At 47.2% G+C, this 19,079-nt stretch overlaps 2 protein-coding genes across 2 annotated transcripts; both read right to left on the bottom strand.

The window, feature by feature from the left end:
• Positions 1–1,636: 1,636 nt before the first annotated feature.
• Positions 1,637–14,064, bottom strand: TAP2 (transporter 2, ATP binding cassette subfamily B member). The gene is made up of 12 exons (XM_045835537.1): positions 13,900–14,064; positions 12,999–13,498; positions 12,797–12,911; positions 8,047–8,177; positions 7,653–7,858; positions 5,308–5,505; positions 4,993–5,121; positions 3,535–3,723; positions 3,178–3,351; positions 2,850–3,009; positions 2,432–2,568; positions 1,637–2,056 (listed from the first exon to the last, which is right to left on the bottom strand). Exons 2-12 carry the CDS (start codon positions 13,489–13,491, stop codon positions 1,877–1,879), a joined length of 2,112 nt encoding a protein of 703 aa, XP_045691493.1. The 5' UTR covers positions 13,492–13,498; positions 13,900–14,064; the 3' UTR covers positions 1,637–1,876.
• A 1,457-nt stretch (positions 14,065–15,521) lies between these two features.
• On the bottom strand, positions 15,522–18,740 carry PSMB8 (proteasome 20S subunit beta 8). Its single transcript, XM_045835549.1, has 7 exons — positions 18,722–18,740; positions 18,353–18,533; positions 17,476–17,623; positions 17,206–17,317; positions 16,646–16,775; positions 16,064–16,268; positions 15,522–15,826 (listed from the first exon to the last, which is right to left on the bottom strand). Exons 2-7 carry the CDS (start codon positions 18,497–18,499, stop codon positions 15,738–15,740), a joined length of 831 nt encoding a protein of 276 aa, XP_045691505.1. The 5' UTR covers positions 18,500–18,533; positions 18,722–18,740; the 3' UTR covers positions 15,522–15,737.
• Positions 18,741–19,079: the final 339 nt, after the last annotated feature.

The raw sequence follows: 19,079 nt of genomic DNA, 5'->3' as shown, positions 1-19,079 counted from the left end.
TCTGACACAGACAATTAGCTGTGTCATTTCAGGCCACTTCCCTTTTCTATAATGTAAGATTTGACTGCTCGCTTTATTATTTTTATGAGGCCTTCCCAATGAAAGGATTATGAGCCTGGGGGTGTAAATGTGCTGAGGATGTCACAGAAGTTTAACAGATCATTTTCCACGAGGGCTACATACAGTTTCCATGGTTGGGAGACACAGGAATTACAATTCCCATCGTATAAACACAGGAAGGACATTTGGTGGGAAGGGGAAGAGCCAGGCAAGCCTTCCCCCCTCCAGGGGTGTATTTCACCTTTGCGACATTTGGGACAGATGTGGAGCTGCAGGGTGCGAGCAGGATGAAGCCAAGGCTTCTGTGGGTAAGGAGCTTCTGATCCTGCTGCCTGAGGTTGCCAGGCAGAACAAAATCCCTCCCACGCAGCAGAAGCCCTGGCTAGTTCATTGCTAGAGCTGGAAAGTACCTGCTATTTCTGGGAACGTGAAGTTTCTGTTCCTAGAATAGGAATCTTTAATGGTAAGTCCATCCAGTAACCAGTTAGGTGTACAGCTTTGGATGTTCATTGGTTGGTACTTGAAAGGAAGATTGGGAATGAGGACAATGGAGGAATAAGATTTATTCATTTACCCAACAGACATTTATTACTGTCTACTATGCATTGAACCCTGTGCCAGATAGTAGATATAAAGTTTATTATGATAGGTGGCCTAGTGTGGACTCTGAGGTCAGGCCTGGATTCAAACTCCAGTTCTACCACTGTGTAAGCTTGGGGAAGTTATTTAATCTCTTTGAGACTCAGCTTCCTCATCTACATAATGGGGATAATAATAACTTCATAGGATTAAGAATAAGGACACAAAATGGTAATACACTAAAAATGCTTAGCACAGTTCTCACTCAAGTTAAACTCTATAAACAGGAGCTATTATCACTTTTTAAATTTTATTTGTTTTTTGTGGTTTTTTTTTAGGAAGAGGGAGAGGGAGAGAGATAGAGAGAAACATCAATTTGTTGTTCCACTTATTTATGCATTTGTTGGTTAATTCTTGTATGTGCCCTGACCAGGATAGGATCAAACCCAAAACTTTGGCAAATCAGTACGACTCTCTAACCAATGGAGATACCCGGCCAGGGCCTATTACCAATTTCTATTAACACTTAATTATGAAACTATATTTTGCCCTTCTACACCCTAGCTCCCAAGTATCAGACACTGGCGGGAATGGGGAAGGGTACAGAAAGGCAACCTCATCAATATTCATGTCAAACTGGCTCACATGTACTCAGAGAACAGATAAAAGACTAATAGGATAGCCAGCAAAACAGTAACCATGATATCTCTGGGAAGTGAAACAAAGGTTAAATTTACTTCTCTATATGAATGTGTGCTATTTATATACCATGTTTTTCAGACCATAAGACACACCTAGGTTTTAGAGGAGGAAAATAGGAAAAAAAAAAAACTTTGAAGCAAAAATTGTGGTAAAACATTTAATAACATAAATAACATAATATTTCACAGCAAGCCAGGTAAGCTACATTCAGATTATAAGTTGCACCCCCTTTCCTCCCAAATTAGGGGGGGAAGATGCATCTTATAGTCAGAAAAATACGGGTAATAAGCAAAAGTGTTTTAAAGTACATTTATTACGCACAGTGCACTACTCAGCACCAGGCACAGCTCTGTTCACCAAGGAAGTAAGGTCCTTGGACACAGACAGCAACCCCCTCTCCCTGTGGACAAAGGCACACGTGGTCCCAATCTCCATCACAGAACAACCGACTACCCAGAGGCACAGCCCCAGGGAGGCTCAAAGTGGAGCTGCTAGATCAGGAAAATGGCCAGGAGAAGGGCCAGTGTCCAGGGCCTCAGTCCTCCAGCTGCTGCTGCGCCAGGCGGGAATAGAGGTCCTGTCCCGCCATGAGCTGGGCGCGCTCCAGCAGCTGTCCCTGCCTGAGCACCAGGACCTGGTTGGCACTCTGGACGGTCTGCAGCCTATGCGCAATCACCAGCACCGTCCGGTCCCCGCGGGATTGCCAGTCCTGCAGCTGAAGAGGGAAGGGGGAGGGCTATAACACCTCAGGAAGAGAGAACAGGATGGACACCACACCCGCACTGGCCCATCTTCTTGTTTAGGGTTCAGAAGGTGTGAAACAAGAGAAGGTAGGAGAGAGGGGAAGATGAAGGGCTGCACTGCCCTTCTGCCACTGCACGGTGGCTGCTGGCGGATGCTAAAGCCAGGGATGCCCACCTGGGACTGTCCCCACAGCACCACTTTCTCCATTCCACTTCCCACCACCAAAAAGGCACAGATACTCTTTCCGCCAGTGGCCACTTGTGCCCCGCTGCCTGGCTCTGCAGAGGCTAGTTCTTCAAATGTCACGGGCCATACCCCGCTGTCCCCTGCCCCGGTCAGTACTCACAGCCCGCTCACACTGGACGTCCAGGGCACTGGTGGCTTCGTCCAGGATGAGGACACGTGGGTCCCGCACAAGGGCCCGGGCAATGGCCAGACGCTGTTTCTGTCCCACAGCCAGCAGGTTCCCCTTCTCCCCTACATCTGAGGGAACAGGCAAACACCCTTTCTCAGACACAAGTAACCATGATGACACCCTCCACACAAGCAGGGACAAGGGCAGACAGTATTTCCACTGGCACAAATAGGATGGCCCTGGGTAAGGTAGGAATGGGGTTGCACCTGCTGGTGGCCCCTGTAGAGCTCCTGGTGTAGGAGAGGGAGGCAGTGGGAGCCAAGGAAAGGGTGAGGGAACAGCACACATGGAGTTACAGGGACACAACCCTCGCCCAGGAATAAGCTCGTTTCTGCTTTGACGGAGGTACCTGTATGTAGCCCATGCTCCATCTTGTTAATGAACTCATCTGCTTGGGCTGCCCGGGCAGCTGCCATCACCTGCTCATCACTGCAGCCCTTCAGCCCATAAGCAATGTTGTCCCTCACAGAACCCGAGAACAGCACAGGCTCCTGCCCAACCAAGGCCACCTGTGCAGGGGACGGTATGTGAACTCCCTCAGCAAGATCCTCCTTGTCTCCCCTACCTCTTCCTCTACCTCCTCCAGAATGGACTCTGAGTTTCCCCCCATGGATCTCCCATGTTCTCTGCACTTGCTTCTTCCCTCCTCTCTCCTATCCCTGTTCCTCACCACTCACCTGTCGGTGCAGGTAGTGGTGTTCATATTGGGGCAGGGGCTTCCCATCCAGCAGCAGCTTCCCCTCAGTGGGCTGGTACAGGTTCTGCAGCAGGGCGGCCACTGTGCTCTTCCCAGACCCATTAGGCCCCACCAGTGCCGTCACCTCACCAGGACGCAGGGTGAACGTCAGCCCCTAGAAAAGCCAGGAAAGAGTAAGGGGACTGCCTCTCCTCCCTCAGGCCCCCTCCCCTTCTCTTCCTATCAGAGGTAACATCAGCTTCTCAGAAGCAACTGATCTACAGGATCTGATGCCTGGTCACACTTAAGCAGCAGGGAGTGAGAACTTCCGTTTCCTCCCCTGGCCTCTTCCGGGCACCTTGAGCACAGGCTGGTCAGGGCGGTTGGGATAGGCGAAGGAAACATCCTGGAATTCCACCAGCCCCTGCACAGTGGGAGGTTCCAGAGTCCCCGGTGGAGGCACATTTGGCTGCCGGTCCAAGTAGCGGAAAACCTTCTCGGCAGCCCCCACGTTGCTCAGCATGTCCCCACACATGTGCACCAGGGTCTGGAAAACAGAGTGGAGGGTCGACTAACCCAGTGTAGCTCCACCAGAAACCAACTTCCCCACTGCTCACACGCGTCAGCCACACCTCACCCCAGCCACACTTCCCCTCATCCAGAAAGACTCCCCTCTCTCACATGTGCAATTTGGATGACATTTAAAAGCAGCACCAACTCCCTGACACCCCATCCCAACTGCATTGTGAAAGATGAGCTGTCTACACCCTCCCCCACAGCGTGACTTCTACCCCGACCTTCTCAGTCACTGTTCTGTGCTCCTTGTGCACAGGCCCAGCCTGCCTGAGGAGATGGGGAAGTCCTTAAAGGCAGGTGCCTCCCACAGTTCTCCACACACAAGAGATATTTAACAAATGTAACTAGTTTGAAACCTGGTAAATATAGAGGAACAGCTGAATGCTCATTCTGCCTTTCCTAGTCCAACTGCATGACTGGATAACCAAGCAGTAGATGAGGGTTGGTAGGGTGCAGCCATTTTTGCAGCCTTACTAAGTTCATGGATCTTAGTAAGTTCATTGGGCACCATGGCTGATGCCACCAGATACACACAAGAGAGAGATAAATGCAGTACATACACGTATTGCATGTATGAGACAAATGGAAATTTGACCCTGACTATATTTGATGAATTTTAGAAACTTGTTAACTTTTCAGGTGTGATAATCGCTTCGTGGTTATATTTTTAATGCTTACATTTTTTTAAATACAATATTTACAGGTGGAATTATACCTTGCATTTTCTTCAAAATAATATGGGTGGGAGAGAAGAGGGTGAGGATACAAATGAAACCAGATTGGCTATGAATTGGTAATTTTCAAAGCAGGTACATGCAGGTTCATTATAGTTTGTCTCTTTTTTTTCTTTTTTGCATGTTTTAAACTCTTCACAACACAGTGAGCTGGCGTTTTGCATTTTTTAAAGATTTTATTTCCTTGTTTTTAGAGAGAGGGGAAAGGAGAGAGAAAGAGGAAAAGAAACATCCGAGTGTGAGAGAAACATCATCAAGCTGCCCACAGGCTGCCTCCTGCAAGCCCCCCGCCGACAACAGGGGATGGGACCTGGCCTGCATCCCACACATGTGCCCTGACTAGGAACAAACCAGTAACATTTTGGTTTAAGAGAGGCTGCCCTACCCACTGATCCACACCAGCTGGGATTTGTTTTATATTTTTTAATGAAATCAATAAAGCCCAAGGCCCAGGGGCCAGAGAGAAAAACAGGGACAAAGAGAGCATGCGCGGGTTCCCAACTCACCCGCACAAAACCAGCTCCGTGCTCCTGGAAGAGCAGAAAGGAGAGCAGGCCGCCCTGGGTGAGGTGCCCGGCCAGGATCTGCTGCAGCCCATAGCGCAGCATCAGCACTTGCGTCCCCAAGTGCAGCATCTGGAAAGGACAAGAAAGGAGGGACTGAGAAAGATTCCTCCCAATTCCTTCCCTCCCTGCTCTCACAACGCTGAGCAGCAGAAACCTGGGACTCGATGGAGGTTTCCCAGGCTTTCCCCGCTTCCTGACCCTGCCCTCTTCCTGGGCCCTCCCCTGCCCCCACCCCCAGCCACTCAGCCCTCTCACCCTCCGTAAGAGCAGGTAAAGGGCTCGTTCCAGGTCTCGTCGCCACCACAGTTGCCGGCATCTTTCAAGGGCCTCCTCATAGCGACACAATTCCTGCTTCTCAGCCCCAAAACTGCGCACGGTCTGCAGCCCTCCAACTGCCTCCCGCACCACCTGCCCTGCCTTCGCCACCGCGTCCTGGATCTTCAGAAGCACCTCCTGGAAAAGCGGGACAGAAGATGTACCGGGTTCACTCGGCAGAAGGCAGCAAACCTTACGTCCCATTCCAGACCCTGGATGCTCCCCAACTTACCTAAGAAGAGCAAACTGTCTTCTTTCCCTCTTCCTTACATTTATTTTTGGAAGGAATAAGGAGAGTGAAGGAGGGAGGGAACTCTCACTGGGCTCTCAATGCTAGTTAATGTAGGAGACGCACACTATTTTTTTTACCTTCATTAAAGCTAATTCACACCACCCGTGTCTGAATGAACAGAGCAGTCCCCCAAGGAGCCACAGTTGATTAACAGAGGGTGGAGATGTAACTTAAAACAGACCAAAGACCTAGACCTGAAAACTAAAACTATAAAACTCTTAGAGGAAAACACAAGGAAAGCTTCATGACACTCGATTTGGCAAATGTTTCTTGAATATGACACTAAAAGCACAGGTAACAAAATAAAAAGAAATAAATTAGACTTCATCAAAATTAAAAACTGTGCATCAAAGGACTCTATCAACAGAGTGAAAAGGAAATCCACGGAACAGGAAAACATTTGCTTATAGCTGATAAGGGGATAATACACAAGATATATAAAGAACTCCTACAACTCAACAACTGAAAAACAACCCAATTTAAAAATGAACAACAGGCCTGAATAGACATTTCTCCCAAAAAGATACAAAAGTAGCCAATAAGCATTTGAAAAGATGCTCAGCATCACTCATCACTAGGGAAATGGGAATCAAAACCACAATGAGGTATCACCTCACAATCATTAGGATAGTTATTGTAAGTGACATATACATTATTAGGCCATTAAAAATGGAAATCCTGCCTTTTGCAACAACATTGCAACAACATGGACCTTGATGGCATTATGCTCAGTGAGATAAGTCAAATAAAGACATAAACTATGTGAGCTCATTTATTAGTGGAATCTAAAAAAAAATTTCAACAAATTGAAAGAAAAAGAGATCAGACTCATGGTTACCAAAGGCAAGTGTGGACAACAGGAAAATTGAATGATGGTGGTCAAAAGGTACAAACTTCCAGTTAAAAACAAATAAGTACAAGAAATGTAATAAAAAAAAACACAGAAGGTAAGTGTCGGAGAAGAATGTGGAAAAATTGAACCAAACCCTGTGCATTGCTGGTGGGGACATAAAATGGTGCAGCTGCCATGGAAAACTGCACAGCGGCTCTCCAAACATTAAAAATAAAGTTACCATGCAATCCAGCGATCCTACTTCTGGGTATGTGCCCAAAAGAATTGAAAGCAGGGATGCCAACAGGTATTTGTGTGTTTATGGTCATAGTAATATTATTCACAACAGCCAAAAGGTGGGAGCAACCCAAGTGCACATCAACAGATGGCTGGGTAAACAAAACGTTCTGTCTGCATCTATGGAATATTATTCAGCCTTAAAAAAAGAAAAAAAACTCTAACACATGCGACCGCATAGATGAACCTCAAAGACATTATGCTAAGTAAAATGTCAGTCACAAAAAGACAAAGATGTATGAACCCATTTATAAGATACCTAAGTCATCAAATTCATAGAGACAGAAAGTAGAGTGGTGGCTGCCCGGGGCTGGCCCACAGGGAATGGGGAGTGATTGTTTAATGGGCACCGAGTTTCCTTGTGGGAAGATGAACAGAGTTCTGCAAATGGATGGTGACTGGGCAACAATGTGAGTGTATTTAATGCCACTGAAATGGCACATTTAAAAATAGTTTACAATGGTAAATTTTACATTATGCCTATTTTACCTCAAATTTTTTAAAAAAGAGAGAGAAGGTGGAGTTAACATTCAAATTCAAGCCCTTCATGTTCTACTTTCTCTTCACTCCTGCTGATTATAAAGGGGAAAACTCTACCTAAAACCCCTCTAAGAGGCATTTTTAAGCTTTTGTGGGGAAGGTATGTACAAACTCATTTGAGAATCTGATGACAATTATCCTCTCCCCGGAAAAACGTGTCTTCCCTCCTTCCTTTCCTCTCTCTCAAACACACACACACACTTGCATACAGCCCCAGGGGTCATGGACCTTCTGAAGCCTGTCAGAACTGCTGCTCTAAGGGCTGAGAAGAGAAGATATCCAGGACCAATTCTTTTCTGGGGGCTCCCTAACAGCCATATATACCTGATGACGGACATTGTACACCTTTTCAGCCGCTATCGTGAGAGGCACATCAAGCAGAGACAGGAGGGTGAGTCGAGGCGAAAGTTTGAACATGAAGCCGTACAGTCCCACCACTTTCACCAGGCTTCGCAGGAGCACATTGGCATTAAGAGGAAGCCAGGAGCTCATCAGTTTGGTATCGGAGTTCAGTCGTGAATTCAACTCCCCTAGGCAAGACATAGCAGACAGGGAAGCCCTGTGCAATTAAACCCTCAGAAATTCCCTTCAGACCTTCCCCTTTGACACGGCCCCCTCCTCTGAGCAGCCTCCCTCACTTGCAGAGAGACAGGTGCAGGTGAAGGGACAGGCTGTGTGTGGGTGCAGGGGAACCCCACACCTGGACTCCAGGTCCCACCTGTCTTGGTCTCCTGGAAAAAACCGAGGTCCTGGCGCAGAAGGGAGGAGAAAAGCTGCTCTCGGATCCGCAAGTTGACTCTGGACATGGTGAGGACGAAGCAGCCTCCTCGGCAACCTGCAGATAGTGAGCTGCAGAGTAGGGAGGGGACAGGAGAATGAAGGGGACATAGAACAGAGAGGGAGGGAATAAGTGAGGGAAACAGAAGGGAAAGCACAGAATGAAAATAAATGCAAAGTTGGGAGAAGTATACCATGAGAAGAAGGCGAGAAACAGCAGAGAGAGGGTGGCAAGAGGGGCAGAAATAAACAAAGGAAGAAAAAAGGGCATGATGAACATGAGAACAAAATCCTAACCCCTAACCCATATAAATTCACCGGTACTTATGGAGTTCACTCTGTGCTAGACACAAGGGAAAAATACAATAGAAGTGAAAAGACATTGTAAATAGAAACAGGCTGTGGCTGACAAGGCCTCCCCCAGCTATCCCTCCATCGCTGTTCCCCATTACTACAGTCCCTGGAGCTGGACAACTCCTCTTAGACCAACCAGATTTTTACAATAAAATGTGAAGGAAAAGTGTGAAAACATGGAAGCAGATATTTTATAAAATATGGGTTTCTTATACAAATCTAGTTACTATGTTTAGAAGGCTGTGAAGAGATAAAATGATAGTATGGACTTTGGTGATCACAATGAGAATGAAGAGAGAGGACACAACAAAGGAAGAAAACTACAGGCCAAAATCACTGAAGAAAATAGATGATAGAATCCTCGACAAATATTAGCAAACCAAATCCAGCAATACATTAAAAAAATCATACACCATGATTAGTGGGATTCATCCCAGGGATGCAAGGATGGTACGATATTCACAAATCAATAAATGTACTAACCACATAAACAATACAAAAGACAAAAACCACACATCATATCAACAGATGCTGAAAAAATATTTGAAAAGGTACAGCACCCATTTATGACAAAAACACTCAACAAAGTGGGAACAGAGAGAGCATTCCTCAACATAATAAAGGCCATATATCAGAAACCTATAACCAATATCATACTCAAGAGTCAAAATTTAAAAGTTTTCCCCATAAGTCAGGCACAAGACAAGAGTGTATGCTTTCACCACTTCTACTCAATGTAGTATTGGAAGTTCTAGCCACAGTAATCAGACAAGAAAAAGAAATGAAAGGCATCCAATTTGGAAAGCAGGAAGTAAAGCTGTCACTGTTTGCAGATGTCATGATAGTGTACATAGAAAACCCTATAGACTCCACCAAAAAAAACTACTTGACTTAATAAATGAATTTGGCAAAACGATGGAATACAAAGTCAAAATTCAAAAACTGAAGGCATTTTTGTACACCAACACTGAAACATCAGAAACAGATATTAGGGGAAAAAATTCCATTTACCATAGCAACAAGAAAAATAAAACACTTAGGAATGAACTTAACCAAGGAGGTAAAAGGCCTATACTCAGAAAACTACACAACACTGAAGAAAGAAATTAAGGAAGACATAAATAAATGGAAGCATATAACATATTCATGGACTGAAAGAATTAACATCATTAAAATTTCCATACTACCCAAAGCAATCTATAAATTCAATGCAATCTCTATCAAAATACTAATGACATGCATCATAGATATAGAACAAATATTTCAAAAATGTATATGCAACTATAAATGACTCTGAATAGCCTCAGCAATTCTCAGAAAGAACAAAAAAGTAGGAGAGAACACAATACCTGATATCAAACTATATTACAAGGACACTGTAATCAAAATAGTCTGGTAGTGGCATAAGAACAGACACATAGACCAATGGAACAGAATAGAGAGACTAGAAATAAAGCCATGTCAATACGGTCACTTAATATTTAACAAAGGGGGCAGGAACATAAAATGAAGTAAAAAGAGCCTCTTCAATAAATGATGTTAAGAGATTTGGACAAGTACATGCAAAAAATGAAACTAAACTAACAACTTATACCATACAACAAAATAAATTCAAAATGGATAAAAGACTTAAGTATAAGTCATGACACCATAAAAGTCCTACAGGAGAACATAGGCAAGAAAATTTCAGATATCCCACAAAGCAATATTTTCACCAGTACATCCCCTAGGGCAAGGGAAGGAAGGACTAAACAAATGAGAATACATTAAACTAAAAAGCTTCTGCACGGCTTAAGAAAGCATCAACAAAATGGAAAGGGAACCCACTGTATGGGAAAACATATTTGCCGATGATACCTTGGACAAGGGTTTGATCTCCAAAATGTATAAAGAACTCACACAACCCCACACCAAGAAATCAAACAATCCAATTAAAAAAATGGGCAAAGCACCTGAACAGACACTTCTCTAAGGAGGACATACAGAGGGTCCAGAGACATATGAAAAGATGCTTAGCATCACTGACCATTACAGAGATGCAAATTAAAACCACCATGAGATACCTCTTCACACTGGTCAAAATGGCCATCATTAATAAATCAACAAACAAGTGCTGGTGAGGCTGTAGAGAAAAGGGAACCCTAATACACTGTTGGTGGGAATTTAGACTGGTGCAGCCACTGTGAAAAACAGTATGGAATTTCCTCAAAAAACTAAAGATGCAACTGCCTCTCGATCCAATGATCCCACTGCTGGGACTATACCCTAAGAATCCTGAATCACCAATTCAAAAGAATCAATGCACCCCAATGTTCATAGCAGCATTATTTACAATAGCCAAGTGCTGGAAACAGGCTAAGGGCCCATCAGTAAATAAGTGGATCAAAAAAACTATAGTACATTGACACAATGGAAAGCTATGCAGCAGTAAGAAAGGAGGAGCTCCTACCCTTTGTGACAGCATGGATGGACCTGAAGAGCACTATGCTAAATGAAATAAGCCAAGTGGTAAAAGGCAAATACCATATGATCCCACCTATAAGTGGAACCTAATCAACAAAACAAGCAAATGAGCAAAACAGAATAAGAGACAGTGAAATTAAGAACAAACTGACAGTGACCAGAGGGAAGGAGGAAGGGGAATAATGGGACAAAGAAGGAGAAGTGGCAAGCAAAGGAACAGGAAGAGGGGACTCATGGATATGGACAAGGGGGTGTGGGGGGTGGGAATTGACTGTGGGAGTGGGGCGGGGACCGGGTAGGGGTGAGCAATAGAGAAAAAGGTGGACAACTGTAGCTGAACAACAATAAATACAATGAAAAAGAAAAGAATGGCCCTGGCTGGTACGGCTCAGTGGATTGAGTACCAGCCTGAGAACCAGAAGGTCACAGTCAATTCCCAGTCAGGGCACATTCCTGGGCTGCTGGGCCAGGTCCCCGGTGGGGAGAGCACAAGAGGCAACCACGCATTGTTGTTTCTCTCCCTCTCTTTCTCGTCCCTTCCCCTCTCTCTAAAAATAAGTAAATAAAATCTTCTTTAAATTGTTTTTAAAAGAATGAAGAGAAAGGAGCCCAGGAGAAACATTTCGAAAACAGAAAATGACAGGGCTAGTTTTAACCATGAGAAAGGCATCGGTGAGGCTGATGCTTGTAGTGTAGGATACTGATGGTCTCACAAAGGGGAATAAGGAGAGGAAACCACTTCCAAGAAGACCAGGAGGGAGTGTGATGGATTTGGAGCTCTGGGTATGTGGAGCGTGACATGAGAGTGGGTTGTCCAATGGGACTCTCAAGGCAGCAGATGGATTACAAGACTGGAGCTGGGCAGGGAAATATGGACCTTGGAGTCTCCTACAGAAATGAACTGAGCTCAATAGGAAAAATGTTCTTAAAGATAAAGAACTGAGTCATGAGAAAAGTCCATATTTAAGGGTCCAGAAGAAAAAGGTTCACCTGAGTAGGGAGAGTAGGTTGGGAAGTAGAAAGGGAGTTCAGAAAAGCTAACTTGGGAAAGAGATCAATAAGAGATTATTCTAGCGCCAAATGCTACAGAGAAACAAAGAGAATTGAGGACCTATTTTTTTAAGTTTAATTTTAAAACAAACTTTTGAGTAATTGGTTTCAGCAAAAAGTAGCAAGAATGAAATGATGACATAATGAAGAATTGGTTTCTGTGATACTCTGAATGAAAAATGACCCTAAAAGGAGAGCTATCAGGTTCTAGGGGGAAGAGAGGGAGGTACTGGCAGGACCCTGAGAGTGGGCAACTCCTTGAACTTTGCATCCTAGGTGCCTCACTCACTTCATCCTAGTCTAAGCCTTACTTAGTTAGCTAGCTGACAGCAGATTCCTGTCTAAAAAGAAAGGGAAAAGCAAGTGAAGTGAAAAAGAAAAGATGCATCAGGGATCGAATTCAAAGAGTCACAAGATGAGTAGGGGGGGAGGGTCAAAGGAAGAAACTCGCCGGCCCTAAGAAGATAGAAACAAACTTAAGGTGGGAGGTAGAAAACAAAGGAGAACTGGAATTTCATGGAGATAAAAATGTTAAGAAGCCACTGAGAAACATTTCATTTGATACATGAACACCTTTTGTACCACATTCACTGTATTTGTACTATAGTAAAGTAACGTAAACTTTAAAGATGGTGGGCAAAAATGGAGAATGACGTGAAAGAGTGAATACATGAAATAGAATGGTGAATAAATAAATACATGCGTGTTTTAGTTTTAAATATTTTGTGCTTTGTGCACAAAAGTATCTGAAAACAGAATTAGGAGTGTGCGTGACCCTGTAAAGATTTGGGTCTTTGCAAATAATCCAATCGCCCATCACCTACCTCCCAACGGAGAAGAGACACATGAAAAAGATGGCGCTGACGAAGGCTTCAGGGTCAAAATCACCTCCCAGGATGTCAATCACTCGACCAGCATAGTAAGGGATTAATGTCTCACCTGAAAGACCAGGCAGGATGAGAAACGAATGTGCTGATGCCAAGCTCCTTTCCCACCTCCAATTCCCAAAGACTTCTCCTGACTCACCCAACACGGCAACCACAAGGAAGAAGAAGGCAGCGGCGAGGAACGGCAGGTCTGGCCTGGAGAGCCTCAGCAACCGCCACATCAAGGCTTTGCTGTTTTCCTGGCCCTGCTCCCTCTCCGGAGCTCCTGGAGGGCTCAGCACGGCCCACACCGCCCAGCTTAGCGCTGCAGCCCCGCACCCGACCAGCAGCCAGCTCCAGGGAGCTGAAGCCACTCTGACTGGGGGGGCATTCAAGGCCCCGGGAATCAGGGCCCTCAGGGAGAGGTACAGGGGAGTCCCAAGGCAGAGCGGGGGCAGCAGCGTCCCAACGAATCCCAGCAGACCCCCCAGCTTCAGCAGGCACCACAGCCCTCCAAGTCGCAGGGTCCCCTCCAGCCACAGGCCTGGAAGCCCTCGGGGTAGCAGAGCCCCCAGAGTCCCCCGAAGCAGCCAGAGTAAAGCCGCGTCCGTCAGTAGCAGGGAGGCCCAGGGTCTCAGGTCAGGGAGCCGCATGGTGTGACTACGGGAGGGAAGGTGAGAAATTATAGAGGTGGAACGGTCCTTGTCCCTATGCTCCCCACTCCCACTCCGCCGAATCGGCTTCTCACTTTAGCTGATCCTAGCCCCAAAGTTCCCCTGAGTAGCCCGTGCTCATCAGTACATCCCTCTCCCGACAGATGGCGCGCTGCCCTTCCATGGGAGCTGGAGAGCCCGGGCTTCCGAGGCCTCCACCGCCCCGCCCCACACTTCCGCCACCTGCCCGCGCGGAGTTCGGAAAAGTCTGGCGGTCCCTGCCCGCCCCTTACACCCTCCCCCGACCCACCACTAGGTTCCAGGGGTACAAGGGGCAATGAACGCGGGGTGCTGGCGGGTTGGGATGCGTCCCGGTAGCACTCCAAGTTCCCATCCGCACGAACTCACTGGCGGCCGCTGGAGGACTGCAGCTCCGGAGGTCTTCCGTGAAGTGCTGAGGACTGAGCTCCGACACCCGCTCCCTCTGCCTCGGCTCCTTTCCCCTTCCGTCCGCCCAGGACTCTCCCCAGCGAGGGCGTCCCCGCGCCGCCGACACCGCTTTCGCTTTCGCTTCCCGCCGGGGCGGGATTCTGGGCCGTGTGCACAGCGTGGGGACGAGGGGGGCGCGACACCCGCAAACTCTGCACCTGGGCCTTAACCGCTTGCCGGTACTTGCCAGACCCTGTTGAGTATCTCGCTCTTAGCAACAACTGTTACTCTAGTAGAAAACTACTGCAGTTTTTAAAAATTGTCACTAAGTAAAGCTTTTTCAAGGATTGGGCTGCTTTCTAATCGGAGAACCACTGGGTTGTCTGACCTCGATGTCTAACTACCTCAAGCTTTGAACCTGTTTTGAAAAGTGCCCTCTTCCCTACCCAAACTCCAGTTTTAGGGTCTTGGGGTAAAAACAGCCAAGTTCTGAGCAGAAAAACACATAGGGTCTCCTAAGCAGAAGGCAGCAGGCACTCTCACCGGGACCTAAGAGGGTTTCCACTTACAGATTTTGAGCTGAGAAGGCCCTGACCCTCATTCGCCCTTAACACAGCACCTTGGGCAGAGCCTGTGTTGAAAGGCCTCTGGCATGTGTTCCAAATTATGTTGGAGCACCTTCCACACGTGAGGGAATGGACTCGGTTTCTTGGTTTGGTTTAACACTGACTAGAGCAGTCATCAGCGGTCCCTAGGCCCTGCCTGACCCCAAGCCTGTCTAGGGAGTGTGCAAGTTTGTTGATTCCAGAACTGGCTCTTCAGGTTGAAACAAAGAGGTGATCACTGGGATTCCGGACCCCCCTTTGCAAACATTGGTCTGACTACCAATGAATCACTTCAGATTGAAGATAATGGGGAAGGGGAGAAATTTAAAGTGAGGGATTACTAAAATTTCTCCACCCCTGCCCTTTCTGGGAATTTAAGGGTCTCTCCCTAATGAAAAAAAACTTCATGCTCAGCTACTTCCTACTTTCAAGTTCTTCCTTTTACTGACTTTCCTTCTGAGAGGTGAATCGTCCATGTTCCAGCCTACTCCAGAAAAATCTCAATGTTTGTCTCATTTTTCTAAACCCCTTACTTTTTCCTCAGAGTTCCCAGTTGAGGGCGTCCTCCTTATCTCTTCCTCTTCAGTCAGGGTCCTGTCATCTTGCAATTAAGCGTGACACACCATGAAACTGAACCTCTAATGTCTATATTATATTCAATATCCAGTATCTCCAAAGTGCTATTAGAGATCAATGGTACCGTGTTTACAATTACCACACACATTCACAGTGGAAGCTTTTTCATCTAACTCTACTAATTCAAAAACAGTTGTTCTAGGTGCCCTAACCTGAATTAAATTTCAAACAAGTGTCCACAGATAACAACAGTCAGGCTTCCTGAGGTCCTGAAGAGATGATGGGGGGGTAGGGGGGACCCAGGAGAAATATTTGGTGAGGCCCCATTTCTTAGGTAGGGGTTTGAGTCTGTCTTCTCAGGAAACATTTTTCTTTATTTCCTGTTCCAACCACCAAGCCCACTCAGCCACAATACAGAGGTTGTCATAACCGTTTTTGCTTTATTGTGCTTAGTGGGGGGCACCCAGATGGTTGAGGTGGGGGGATGCTCTTTGAAACAGAGAATATGTGTGGGATAAACGTTGCTCCAACCCCTCTGGATGCAGGTTCCCTGTCTCTGGGCTCAGGTTGGGCCTCCCTTTCTCCTGGAGGCTAAGCTGGCTCAGGTTCCAGCCGCCTGCCCAGCCGCCACCACTGTTACTGACTGGCCTCCTGGTACTGGTGCATCAAGTCACTGACATCTGTACTTTCCACCTTCACCCAACCATCCTCCTTCATGTGGTACACTGTGGACAAATGAGAAAGAACATGGAGTCACCTTTCACTTCAGCAAGTTCCTATTAATGATGTTGTGTTCAAGGCCCTGACAAGAGTGCGCACACACCACAGCATTTGTTACTGAGACTTCAGTGTCCCTCTTCCGACCCTGAAAACCTCCTCCCTTTCCCTCTGCCTCCCCCAGTCTCCCAACATCAAATCCCCCTTCCCCACCCAGGGCTTGCCAGTGGGACCACTGGTCTTACTATTGACAACGCCTCCAGAATAGCTGTCTCGGTGGGTGGCATGAACAATAGCCCTGCGGCCCAGGTCGTAGGCCTCTTCAGGGCTAAGATTGGGCCGGTAGCCACTATCCATGACCCCATAGGCATAGCTGTTCCCACTACCAGTGGAGAACATTCTTCCTGAGAGCCGAGTCCCATTTTCATCCACGTAGTAGAGTCCAGGACCCTAATGGATGCAAGAAGGGTCCAGGTTGGAAACAGAGGGAGTTGCTAGTCACACACAGTTTCAAGTATGAATCACAAAAAGTAGACAAAAAAAGAAAAGTTTACCACAAGCATATTTGAGCTAGGACAGGACTTTTGTAACAATCATAAAACTTTGGAAGGGGGGAAGAATAAACTTCAAGTCAGCTAGTGTATCAAAAGGGACGAGCTTTTGAAACATCTGGACCCAGAAATGGCCATGGATATGCAGGGACAGCCTTATACCAATGACAGAGCACCCTAAGCACCACATACCTTATAGGGGAGGGAGTGGGAATGTACAGTGGGGAACTAATCTCTCAACAGTAGGGGGGCAATATGAGAAATGAGAGCACCCACCTTCTTGTCCCAGCCACAGATCATGCTGCCCATGGAGAGGCCCATGCCCCGGTACTGACACATCATGTTGGAGAGCAGTTTGGAGGCTGCTGACACTGAGATCCGCTCGCCATTTCGCAGATAATACAGCCTGGGTGAGGACAGGGTGGTGGGGGCAGAGGGCTTAGGGGTGGCAGAAGGCGAGGTCTGTGAGCTGCCTACTTGATGGGTAGGAAGTAATTAAGGAGATAAGCATTTGAAGGGAATGGCTTTGTAGGATCTAAGAATTAGGAAGAGATTTGAGATTTAAAGTATCTAAACCACATAAAGAATGTCTAGTAATAATACCACCCCACCAGGATTGATGGCGACAGTGCTAAATAATTGACAAATTATCTGGCTTATTGATAAGAACACCAAGTGAGTTTTGGGGGAGGTTATCACCGAAAGGCTATTTTGAGCAAACCTACATTCGAGCTAATATTCTGAGTTAGCACAGGGGGAAAGGGTTAGTGGTTTGGAAGATCTAGGATCCAGAATCAACCAGTAGCCTTAGAAGGGGGAAGAGAGGCCCCGCTTACCGGCACTCCTTCGCCAGCAGCCGCTCCCAGTACTGACAGTCTGCTGCACAGCCAGACATGGTGCCCAGCAGGTAAGGGTTAATCTCAATCACCTTATTCACCCTTAAGGTGGCTGGAAGAAGATGGAGTTTTGAGAGAACAAGAATGATCCCACACCTTTCCCTGTGTGTCTTACTTCAATATTTGCTTCCATTCTGGTGCAGAAGTTGGGCCCCTGCTGAGAAGAGGCCCCAGCTCCCCAGAGTCGGCCTGCTGGGTCAGGGCTCTCACCAATGTAATTCCCAGCGGAAGCCCGAGAATCCACAGCCACAATCACTCCATGTTGGAACTTGAAGGCGAGGGTGGTAGTGCCATGGGCCATCTCAATCTGAACGTTTCTTTCTCCATTCCCACCCAGAGACTGGAAGAATTCAGTGGGCTAGTCAGAGAGAAGAGGCAGAGAAAGGGGCAATGAAAACTTCTGATGCAAGAGGCTCCCAGAAAGGGTCTTAGAGAGTGTTCTGGTGAGGAGATACACAGCGATTCTCCCACCATGAGTAAATGGAATAGTTAATAACCCGTCTCTACAAGGAAATGGCCCGGGGAGAAGGAAAAAAGAGGCATGTGACACCAATTTTTTCCAAAAGAAAATAAATGTTATCATAACTAAAACTTTTAAGGGTGACTTTAATAATTTTAATAGGTCATCTAACCTTCACAAAACACATTTATCACTAGTATCCCTGCTTTACTGAGGAGTCCCAAAATCTAGTCTGGGCGACTTGATCCCAGTCACCCAGTGAGTGACTTTTTAAGGCAAGGCTAACCGCCCATGTTTATAGGTTTTCCAGGGCACTGCACAGCCCCTGTATCATAGGACAGTCCCGTGAGAAAGGTTTCGTGCTTTGTGTGTGATGCAGTCCGAAAGGAAAGCGCTCCTGTCTTTCCATGTGCGCACCCACCCACCTCTAACTTTGTCCTGATCCCGCACCTCTAACCCTCAGATGGTCAGTCGCGAGTCCCACGTGGCCCCTTCCCTGGTCGTGGCTTTCCAAGGCTCAAGGATGGCCCCCTCCGCGTTTCCCCGCCTCTGGGCCGTCTCCAGACAGACCCGCGGTTCCTCCGCGCCCTCGCCATGCCTCCCCCAGGGTTCTCTTACAGCCCTGACCTGCATTCCCCGGGGGAGGGCGAGCTCCGGAGATCGCATAGAGAAACTGTAGTGTCCTGGGTCCGAGCAGTGCCGGCTTCCCGAAAGGGGGAAAGCCCAGTCCTCCGACTGTCCTCGGGGGGCTCCGCACACCGCCTGCAGCGCCATGATCTCCTAGCACCGGGAGATCTGCCCGCACCCGCTGGAGGAAGTGAAAGCGAAAGCCCGCAGCCTTAAGGGGAGGGAACCAGAATCCCTTCCACATCCCGCTGACCTTTCCGAGAAGAAGCTAGTGGGTGTCTGGGCACCAGGTATATTTTATTATATTGGGGATAAACTTCTCTGCTCCGCCTTCAGGAAGGCTGGGGAGACAATGGGTGATAGACTCACAAGAAATGAAGAGATGGAGCGGCTTCGAAAGCCCCCCTAGCGATGAGATTACCGTGAGAGACACCAACAGCTCGGGGCACCCTCGGGGAAGTTGCGGAGTGGGTAGTGAAACAGTACAGGCAATGGGTCGTATCATCTAAAGATGTAGCCTCGACCAGAGGGCTGGATGTCAGCAAGAAAGAGGCTGCGAGCAGTTTCATGTCCGGGGTGGAGGAGGAGTGTTCACATGAGCATCATTTTTTAAAAGTGGGGGAGGTGTAGGAGTTAAGTGGAGGCACTGAGTCTTGAAGACAAGTCTTGAGGCAACAGAATATACCGCCTGCGTGTGGCGGAAGGGGGCACCAAGGAGAGAGCGCAG

This window comes from Phyllostomus hastatus, unplaced genomic scaffold (genome assembly GCF_019186645.2).
Source record: "Phyllostomus hastatus isolate PE091 unplaced genomic scaffold, TTU_PhHast_1.1 phas_contig_1048, whole genome shotgun sequence".
Classification (NCBI taxonomy): Eukaryota; Metazoa; Chordata; class Mammalia; order Chiroptera; family Phyllostomidae; genus Phyllostomus; species Phyllostomus hastatus.
The sequence above is the reverse complement of the archived record's forward strand: the minus strand, read 5'-3'. Positions and strand labels throughout refer to the sequence as shown.